The 10,498-nt window shown below is 52.1% G+C and overlaps 1 protein-coding gene across 1 annotated transcript; it reads right to left on the bottom strand.

Moving 5' to 3' along the window:
* Nucleotides 1–2,113: 2,113 nt before the first annotated feature.
* Nucleotides 2,114–8,680, bottom strand: NKX6-1 (NK6 homeobox 1). The gene is made up of 3 exons (XM_043906287.1): nt 7,875–8,680; nt 5,923–6,095; nt 2,114–3,601 (listed from the first exon to the last, which is right to left on the bottom strand). The coding sequence occupies exons 1-3, from the start codon at nt 8,536–8,538 to the stop codon at nt 3,338–3,340; spliced, it is 1,101 nt and encodes a 366-aa protein (XP_043762222.1). The 5' UTR covers nt 8,539–8,680; the 3' UTR covers nt 2,114–3,337.
* Between the last annotated feature and the right edge of the window lie 1,818 nt (nt 8,681–10,498).

The raw sequence follows: 10,498 nt of genomic DNA, 5'->3' as shown, positions 1-10,498 counted from the left end.
GCCCCAGAGCGTACCTCTGGCTGCTGCTCGCACAACTCAGGGCTCATCAGTGCTCAGACTGGCAAGCACACGCACTCTGTCTGCCCTCTGTATATCTGCCTGTAGGATGGGGACCAGGTCACTAGCTTTCACACTTCTCTGATGCTTTAAACACAAAGAGCTCAGAGAGAATGCTTCCTGAAGGAACTGGAAGAGGTATCTCTCCACCTACCTAACTGGGGATAAATGCTATAGCCCTAGGGTCTTCCCTGGTAGCTCAGATGGTAAAGAATCTGCCTGCAATGCAGGAGACCTGGGTTCAGTCCCTGGGTTGGTAAGATCCCCTGGAGAAGGGCATGGCAACCCACTCCAGTATTCTTGCCTGGAGAAGTCCATGGACAAGAGGAGCCTGCCAGGCTACAGTCCATGGGGTTGCAAAGAGTCGGACACAACTAAGCCTGGCACATTTACTTCTTGGGAAAAACTTCAGTCTTGGTTCCAAGTTTTCTCTAAGTGATACTACTCTATTACTACTACTTCTACTGGCATAATAGTTTTTATTATTATATTTCAGAATGAGCATTTCTAATTATCTGGTAGATTGTTCCTTTCTTAGGAAGCAAGAATAAATAAAAAGTTGTTTGGCTTTTCAAGACAGAAGAGGGATGGAAGAAGGTAAAAGTAAGTAAATAAAGTATTAGAGACTTTCATTTGGTGCAAAATAACAAATAATAAAGTGGTACTTTAGGATAACAGACTTGCCCCACCGCTAGGTTCTTTCAGAAAGAGAAAGATGAGAGACAGAGGGAAGGAAAGAAAGAAGGAAGTGAGGAAGGGAAAAGATCAATCTTATTGTTTACATCTAGGATTTAAATTCAAAACCTCTTTTGAAATAGCTACCTCTCTGTAGGACACACACACATCTTAGTCTTGCAAAAGTGAAAGTGAAAGTCGCTCAGTCCTGTCCGACTCTTTGCCACCCCATGGACTATACAGTCCATTGAATTCTCCAGGCCAGAATACTGGAGTGGCTAGCTTTTCCCTTCTCCAGGGGATCTTCCCAACCCAGAGATCGAACCAGGCCTCTCGCATTGCAGGCGGATTCTTTACCAAAAGAGAAGTCTGAACCACAAGAGAAGTCTCTCGAAGAGAACAGAAATTCAGAAGTTTAAAACTTATTGGGAACTTCATGGACCAACTAGAGAAAAGAAATAGGGCAGATTTGTATCCTTCCTTTCTATTAAGCCATGCCGTGAGGAATGTAGCCTGCAATAATTTACTTCGAGCAATTTCATTCCCAGTTTTTACTGTTTTTTTTTATTTTTATGTCATGTGGGTCTGAACAAAACAGACCCATACTTTTGTTACCTAACACGCCCTGAAGAATCTACTGAATTCTATTGATTTTTGTCCCTTTGAACACAAGCTCATTAACCTGAAACACTAAGGGGATAACTATATTTCACTGAGCCTATAACTGAGTGTCTGAAAACAGAAAGATCCCAAGACAGTAATACAGCTCTCTCCTCGGGATTCCCAATTTTTATTTTTTCACAATTTCGGCTGCAGAAGTTGTGATATTGCTTCCTTAATCCTAGAGAATCCTAGAGAAGAAGCTTTCTTGAAATATAGCCTTCTTTATTGTAATGTTTAGCAAAATCAGGGGTCCCAGTTTTCCATCAACTTCTATATTCTTACAACCTACTGGGGAGAAAATGTTAGCATCACACAGCAGTGTTGCCCCGACAGCCAGCTCCACCGCCTCCTCTCAGCAAAGAAAGCTAAGGCTGAATTGAGAAGCTATCTCGGGTATATGGAAATGAGGTCTCCCCAAAACCTCCAGGGACTTCCTCGCAAAGGAAAAAGCGATCAGGAAAAAATCAGACAGCACAGACAAGACAGCAGAGGCAGCCTGTTCGACAAGTCTCTCCAAGAAGCCCATTGAATGGGGCTGCATTTATCTTTCCAATCTAGGAGAATGAGAGATGTGACCTCCCCCCTTCCAAAATAATAATAAAGTAACAATTATTTTACCCAAGAAACCAATATAAAATGTTTGTGGTCTTGACTTTTATTTGAGATCTCAGATGAGATCAAATGGTCTATATATACCCTTTGATTCAAGGCAACAGACTTCTTCAAACTGTTTTTTAATTTGATTTATCCTTTGAAACAGAAAGTGCATTACATTTAACTGGTCTTGCAAAGGGGGTTTTCTTCTCTTTACAAACCGAATTCCTTATATAAATTAATAAAAGTTAAAGATGCTAATATATCACCGTTATTAGCTTTAAAAAAGAAAACAATTTACATAGTCTATAGTATTCTTATGATACAAAACACTTCAAATTCAATTACAGCAACTAAATGGACTTTTCTGTTTCTGACCCAGAGCGGCTGTAACAATTCCCACCATCTACTTTAACACGCATTTTTATCCGAAAGGAGTTAAATTAAATACAAGCTATGGTAGCCCCATCCCTCCCCAACACTTTCTTTAAATCACTAATAAATAGCAACAAACGACTGTGCAATTTCAGAGGGGGACAAAGAGGCTGGTTGGGGGGCCAACCTGAGGGCCTTCCCTGGTTCCACGACTACTACTTCAAGTCCTGGACGGGGAAAACCCGGCTTGGGGCCAGGGGTCGTCGGGGAAGAGCCAGAGAGAATGTAGTGGGGAAAGAGACTGAACAAATCCAGACCCGGGAGGGGCGCGAGAGGGGAGGGAGAGTGAGAACATTCTTGTCTACGCTTCTCCAATTAATTTCAAAATAAAAGGGGAACCGTGTGGTTTGAATTGCTCTTAAAAGCGGGAGGAGAGCCGGGAGAAGGAGGTCCATCTTTTTATACCAAATTCCAAAAAGAAAGCATCTTACATTTTAAATATTCACAATAAAGTAACTTCTAGTCAGTGTGACTCACGATTTATTTACAAAGAGCCTTCAACAGGTTACTTTAGTCGGCACAGCAGTTTGCGGGGGAGACGTGTCCCTCTTCCCGTCGGTGGCTCCGAGGTCCCCTGCGCGGTGGGTGTCGGAGGGTCCAGACCGGGTCTCCGCGCTCCCCGCCCCGGCCGGTCTCCAGGCAAAAGTGGGGGTGGGGGAGGCGCAGAAGGAGGGGGGTACACGGGGAGGGAGACACGGCTGGGACACCGAGCGGGGCCGGAGGGTGGCCCCCTGCAGCATCAGTTCGGTGCAATTCGTGGTCTTGTCTGCCACGTCTCGTCATCCTCCGAAGTCTCTGTCCCCTGCCCCCGCTCCGCTCGTAGGTTACAAAAATAGATATGTACATCTTAGAAAAGCGCGGGGCCCCGGCAGGCGGGAGACGCGGGGCCGGCGGGCGCGCGGGCGGCGGGCGCTCAGGACGAGCCCTCGGTCTCGGACGCGTGCAACAGGAGCCCGCCGCCGCCGCCGCCGCCACTCGACTTGTGCTTCTTCAGCAGCTGCGTGATTTTCTCGTCGTCCGAGTTGGGGTCCAGGGGCTTGTTGTAGTCGTCGTCCTCCTCCTCGTTCTCCGAGGCCCCTTTCAGCCGCTCGGTCTCCGAGTCCTGCTTCTTCTTGGCCGTGGCCATCTCGGCTGCGTGCTTCTTCCTCCACTTGGTCCGGCGGTTCTGGAACCAGACCTGGGAGACCGAGAAAGCGGAGAAGAGGGGAGATTCGGGGGGAGGCGGGGTGGTGGAAGGAATTTCCACGGAGCAGAGGAGCCAGGCCGTGGGCCCCCGCTCCTGCGGGCCGCCCCCCACCCCTCCCCCGACGGGGAGACGCGCTCCCCCGCGGCCCTCCTGCGGCCCGGGCCGTCAAAGTCGGTCTCCATCGCCCGGGTCTCGTCCTCGGATCGGGCACCAACAAACTGCCTGCCGTTGCCATAGTGACAGCAACACAAGAGTATTGAGGTTGTCACTGAGCGATTTCTCAGAAGAGGAAAAAAAAAATTTGGAAACTTAAACTGAGTTTCCCTAAAAGACTTCGCTTGCCTACTTTCTAGTTGGAAGTAGAAAACTTTTCCCCTCCGTAAAACTGCCTCCTAATGATTGCAATTCTATTCGTTTTTTTCACTTTCTCAGATTCAGGTATTTCTAACAGTCTGAAGCGTACTTGCTTTTTAGTGAGATTTGCGGGGAAAGACACAGCATTTACACTAATAACCTCTGTTTTTCTTCACTTTTGGATATTTGTCTGTTTCACTTATTTCAGATCTGAAAACACACAATAGTGGTGGGTAAACACTCGCCTATCCATGTATACTTGTATGATGTAATGTCAAATTAAAAAACTGACAAAACACAAAACTTCAAGTCAGTGATAATAACCAACATAAATGCATGAAAATATTTAACCGCTTAGTTGAAATCATCATAATAGCTTGTGTGTCTCTGTCTCTCTGGTTTAATGTTTTTCATAAAACCAAAGACCAAGGCAAGAATCTTCCTGAGTTATTTTTTAAAAGTGAAATTTTGCCAGTTACATTACTTCCCACTATTAGCATGCCTGGTCTTTCAAATGTTATTTTAATATTGATCCTTCCTAAGACATTCATTTTTATACAACTATTTTAAGCCTATTCATGATTTTTGACATCGTGTTTGATATACATATTTTAAACCGAAAGCACCAGCCATAAGTAACCAATTTCCCAAATATATTGAAGCATCCTCTCTTTATGCTTCTCATCCATTTTCTCATCTGTTACGTATTTATCTAGAGAATCAGAATTGTTAAGAAAGAGATTTTTCGTTTCTTTATGCAGCTATAATAATTCATTTCTAGCCACGCAGACATATTTATGGTGACAAATGAAGACCTCCAGACTACTGTGGTAAACTTTGTACCAACCACTGCAAAAAGTAATCTTAACAGCGATGGTACTCTAATGGTCACATACAAAATCACTCCTGAAATGCATTTTATGATGCTTGTCCAGGGAGAAATACTCTTTAACCAGCAGACTTGGCTAACCTTATCTCTACTTACTTTTCAAAGCAACAACATAACTAATAGAAACAGATTTAAACACACGCACACACCAAAAACTATATATATGTATATATGTATATATATATATATATATATATTATATGTATACACACATAGCAAGATATAGCAAACTAAAGAACAAAAGGGAATACTGGAAATACAGGAAACCACTAGATTTACTGTACACAGCTGTTTCCATCCCTTTATTTTTCAGGCAAAGAGTTCTCCAATTTGATTCCCTGGAAATATATTGTACAACTCAATTATAAGCTAAGTGACATTTTAATTATAAATTGTCATAAACAGTAAAACCTTACATCTATTGATAAACTTCTGTTTCATTATACAATCATAATCTTGTTAATTCACTTGGAAAATTACTACTCCAAAGTGACTGCCTTCAGGCTCAGTTAAAAGCAGGTGCATCCATGTTAAGGGGTCAAATCTTGTGGATTTATTGTTGTTTTTTTTTTAACCTGTAAGTTAATACAGTAGCACTATAATGCCGATCTACATTAGGAAATTCTGTAACTAGTGGAGCCTGAATTGACAAGCAAAAGCTTAAATATCCTTACAAATAGAACAAATAGAAGCTATCTAACTGGCCTCATCTATTCTCAGGGCTGATATTTCAGTAATGCTTTTATTCTCTAATAATGACGAGTTCCCCCAGCACATGCTGCTATCTAGATTAACCTAATTTCAAAGGCGGGGGGCTTGATTCCTTTTGTTCATCAACAGTTTGCCTGCCTGTGAGATCCAGAGCCTTTGTAACTTACTCCCCCCGCCCCCAACCTCCTTCGCTGATCTCAGCTCTCCCCAGGCTTCGCAAACCCGCACCCCTGGGCGGGCGACTATTTGTTAGTTTGGTGTGTGTGTGTGTGTGTGTGTGTGCGTGTGCGTCTGTGTGTAGGCACAGGCACGGTGTACACAGGGGCGCTATTCCTCGAGGTTTGCAAGGTCCACTTACCTTGACTTGACTCTCCGTCATCCCCAATGAATAGGCCAAGCGAGCCCTCTCGGGCCCCGCCAAGTATTTCGTTTGTTCGAAAGTCTTCTCCAGGGCAAAGATCTGCTGGCCCGAGAACGTGGGTCTCGTGTGTTTCCTCTTCCCGTCTTTGTCCAACAAGATGGATCCTTGATCTAGGAGAACGGATTTTTAAAAAGGAAAGGGAGAAGCAGTCAGTTATGAGCGGCTCCACTGAGAAGAAACGAACTCCAGAAACGACGTTGCGGTGGGAACCGAGCGCCTGTTCCTCGGCAGCATTGAAAAACGCTGGGGGCGCTTAGGGCCCCACGGCTCTTCCCCCCCACCCCTTCGCTTTTTTTACACCCACCTGTTTTATTCCTTTCTTTTTCCTTTCTTTCTTTCTTTTTTTTTTTTTGTCTTTTAAGTGGGAGTGTTTGGAACTGCAGTAAATAACCTTTGGCCCAACAACGACGTCCAACTGAGAGCGCATCGCTCAAGTTTGCCGAGGCAGAATGGCTAGGGCCCTGGAAACGGAGTGCGGGGCGGAGGGCTGGTGAGCAAGTTCCCTTCCTCGCCCGCCTTGTCTAGTTGGCGGCGCTCGGTCTCGGGGCCTTTGCGTGGGGACGACTAATTTTGTTCCTTGAACGCTTTCCTAACCTGTGCCCGCGCCACAAAGGGCGCCTTGTTTTAGAAACACAAGGGAGCTAAGTCGCCCCCCAACCATAACGCCGCGGCGGCCGAGGGGGAGGGGGCGTCGCCTTTGTTGGAGGTCCCTACGTGGCCGTCCCGAACACAAACAAAAGCGTCTCCCCGACGCCCTCACCCGCCCCCCCCTAGGTCGCCCCAGTCCCGAGACTCCCCAAGGAAACCTCCACTTGGCTCCCCCAACTTCCCTCAGTTACTGCCGCTCAGCCACAGAGACGTGGGAAACTTCGGGGGGACTCGGTCAAAAGCGAAGAACTGAGCGAGACAAGGACCGGGCACTGGGCCCTCAATGCCACCCGGGAGGATGCAAGCTACCTCCGCGAGCTGGCCAACCACCTAGAAGATTAGAGTCATCCTGGGCTAACTCAGTTGGTGTCCAGCAAGATCTTTGCGGGATGTTGTCTTCCCCCAACCCCCCCACCCCCACCCCCATCCTTGTCCCGCCGCCTGGTTCATCCTCCGGTTCTTTCTCCTATTAGGATGTTGAGAGCCACGACGCCCCTCAATATGTCCAGGCCCAAGGCGTCCCGGCCCTTGGGGCCGAGACAGGTGGAAAAACCAGGGCCCGGCGGTGGGGAGCGGCCCGAAGTGGCGCCGGCCCTCGTGCACCGACCGCGGACCTGTCTTCAGTGGGCTGCCCTGGGCTGCGTGTACTCGCAGGACGAAGGAGGGGGCGGTGAAGGCGATCAGGTGAGGTGGGGACACCCTGGACCAAGTCGCACATGCAAACACATGCGTTCGGCTCAGAGCTGTGAAGGGTTCGTCGATGCCGTTCCCCCACCAGGAGGCCAGTCAGGCTGCGAAGATCGAATGGGACTTTGGCCTGGGACTCCGGAAAGCTGGAATGCGGGCGGGGACGCAGTAGCCCCTCTTGCCCTCCGCACCTCTTTAACCCAGGAGGGGCCTAGGGTTCCGGGCCGGGCCGTTCCTGGAACAGCCGGGACCTCGGATAAGACACAAGTCCCGCACGCCGCGGTGTGTTTCACCGAGACGCATGCACACGCGCTGTGCTCCGCGTGCCCGGGACTTGGGAAGAGAGGCCGCCTGGACACACCATGGAGCTCAGGAAAGCGAGAATTCCCCCCCCCCCCTCCCGAACGCCCTGGCCCATTCTAAATCGTGTGATTCTGGCGCTGCCAAACTGCTCGGCCGGCACGAGGGTGGACCCGGCCGCTTGCACACCAGAGGCCGTGACCTGAGAGCGGGCAGAACCAGCACAAGTCGGCGCAGCAGGCGACTGTACTCACGAGGGGTGCAGGCCAGGCGGGCGTCCCTCCAGGGCGGGCTCTGCATCACTCCCGGCCAGAAGATAGGCGTCCGGCCGGGCAGCTCGGCGAGCGGCTTCGGGTACCGACCCACGGCGGCCACGGCCGCGGCGCTGGGGCTGAAGTAGAGCCCGGGAGGCGGCGGCGGCGGGCTCAGGCTGCTGAAACGGGGCAGGCCGGCCAGGAGCCCCGCTGGCGACGAGGCGGCGGCGGCCGCCGCTGCGGCTGCGGCAGCAGCGGCCGAAGCGGAGGTGGAAGAGGAAGAGGAGGAGGAGGAGGACCCGGAGGGCGAGGCGGAGGGCAGGGCGGCCCCTGAGGCCACGGGCATGGAGGGCCGGCTCAGGATGTCGTTGATGCCGTGTGGGGTGGCGGCCGAGAGCTGCTGCGGGGGGCTGCCCAGGGCCGAGAGCCCCCCCGCGGCCGGGGGCTTCAGGCTGCCCGGGTTGTGGGCGCCCAAAGGCGGGGAGGGCGACGACGAGGAGGACGAGGAGGACGAGGAGGAGGGGGGGCCGGCGGGCAGCGGGGGGTAGGCGGCGGGGTACAGCGGGGTCTTCATTTCTGCCATGCTGTGCAGGGCGGCCAGGGGCGGGCTGCTGAGCAGGAACGCGCTCTGCCGGGGGCCCTCCATCGCCCCCACCGCTAACATCCCACGACCAGGCCGGAGCCCGCGGCCACGCAGCGAGGGCGCCGGCCCCTGCCCCTCGGCGGGGCTCCGGAGAGCGAGAAGCGCTGCGGGCGCGAGCAAGGAGGCGCTCGGCGGCGCACCCGGGGGCGACCTGCCAACTGGGCCAGGAATGCCGCCGCCGAGAGTTGCTCTCGGAACTGCGCAGCAGAAATGTCCAAACACACCAGTGGAGAGGCGGTGGCTGGCCAGACCAGCGAGCAGCGTCCGGGAGGTTTGGGCTGTCCTTTCCCTGATAGAGTCCTGGATTCAATCTCGGGCTCCTCGCTTCTTCCTCACTTTTTCCTCGCCGCTCAAAGCGCGCAACTTCTCATCTTCTTTCTCTTGGAAATAAGCAAAACCAAACCCCGCCCGGCCCCAGAAAGCTCGTAACAAAGTTAAGAATCACCGAATCTTTGATGTGGGGACAGCTGGGGGTGAGGGGCCGGCTCGCTTTCTTCGGGGAGGTTCAAAGGACGCCGGGTTCCGCTCGACGAGCTCCAGTCTTACTTGGATGCCCTGCTCTTTCGGCCACGAGGTTGATTCGCACTCGGCGCGCGGAGCGCGCAGGGAGAGAGCGCATCCAACCCGCGGGAGGGTTGGCCTCTGGGCGGGCTTCCTCCGCCTGCTCTGCCCAAGGCTTCGGCGCCAGAAAGGGCAGTGCCACCGATCCCCGCGGCTCCCAGACTCGGCGCGCCGACCCGTCTTCCCCTCTGCGCCACGGGGTTGCAGAGTTGCAATATTGAAAAGAAAAAGAAAAGTGGGGAGGAAAAACACGGAGAAGCAAAGACTAAGTGAAAAGTCTGACGCCTTCAGTTACGGCTCCAGTCTGTCCACTTCTGCAAAAGGGCCTGGCGACCCCGGCCCCACCCCGCCCCCAGCGCCCTGTCTTCCTCTCACTCTCCGCCTTTGCCTCTTCTGTCTCGCATTTTCTTCGCGGCTCTACAGGCTTCGCTCTTCTAAGTCCTGTCCTCCGGCCAAGCTGACCCCCTCTCCGAGGCTGTTCCACTACCTCTCTCTCCTCTCCTTGCTCCCTCCGGGCCTGACAGTTCAGATGAAGCTCTCAAAGGTAATAAAACATTTGCATCACTCCCTACCCCTCTTTAGCTGGGGGACGAGAGGGAGGGGGAGATGGGGGGTCCAAAATGAGAACTTTGAAGGACGTCACTCCGAGGCAGCCGGGAAGGGCGGGCCCGAGGAGCGGGGGAGGGTGGGGTGCAGGCTGGGGGCGTAACCACCATCTCCAATAGCGCTCTGCCTGGGGCCTCGCGTCGCCTCCGGGTCACGCCCACTCGGGAGCGCCGCGCCCTTCGATTGGCTGAAGGGCGCGAGCCGTAGGACCGCGCCCGCCTGGTTCCCGCCCCCTCCCGCTTCTATCCCGCCGGGGGGCGGGGCCAGGGGCGGGGCCTGGCGAGTGGTGCGGTTCGGCCGCTGGGCCAGTGGACGCCTCAATTAATTGTGTTAAATAAAATGGGAAAAGGGAGGGGGGGAGCAGAGACGAAGAGGGTATTACTTTTTAAAGAGAAGAATAATGAAAACCCAGCCCTTTTATGGAAGAGCAGTTCATATTCTTCCCTCGCCTCCCCCTCGCCTGCTCTCGTCACCCTAGCCCCCCCCCTTCCCCCACGAGCTCACGACGCCTCACCTCGAACAGAGTCTGGTCTCTTGTAAAATGGAGCTAATGGAGCAGGCAGCCGGCGCAGCCCTGGCCTAGCTCCTTCTTTTGAAGGGATTAATTAAAGGCCATCTGGGCTCTCCCAGGATTGTGTAAATTAATTTGTTGCTCCTTAAGCCTTAGAGATGTCCTTAATCCCCTTGTAGGCCGAAGGATCGCCCTATTCCATCTTTGCCACCTCCCCGCTTTCCTTCTCTCTTTCTTCTCTTTCACTTTTCTTTTTATTCCCGGGTCTCCCCCCACCTACACACACACAAGATGTTATCATGT

The sequence above is a fragment of the Cervus elaphus genome, chromosome 6 (genome assembly GCF_910594005.1).
Source record: "Cervus elaphus chromosome 6, mCerEla1.1, whole genome shotgun sequence".
NCBI classification, from domain to species: Eukaryota; Metazoa; Chordata; class Mammalia; order Artiodactyla; family Cervidae; genus Cervus; species Cervus elaphus.
The sequence above is the reverse complement of the archived record's forward strand: the minus strand, read 5'-3'. Positions and strand labels throughout refer to the sequence as shown.

What these genes read in the sequence shown, in the direction of transcription:
- NKX6-1 (XM_043906287.1), bottom strand. Translation starts at nt 8,538, where the DNA reads ATGTTAGCGGTGGGGGCGATGGAGGGCCCCCGGCAGAGCGCGTTCCTG. An exon ending in CCGCCTGGCCTGCACCCCTC is followed by an intron (nt 6,096 to 7,874) that starts GTGAGTACAGTC and finishes CCGTTCTCCTAG; the next exon opens with ATCAAGGATCCATCTTGTTG. An exon ending in TGACGGAGAGTCAAGTCAAG is followed by an intron (nt 3,602 to 5,922) that starts GTAAGTGGACCT and finishes TCGGTCTCCCAG; the next exon opens with GTCTGGTTCCAGAACCGCCG.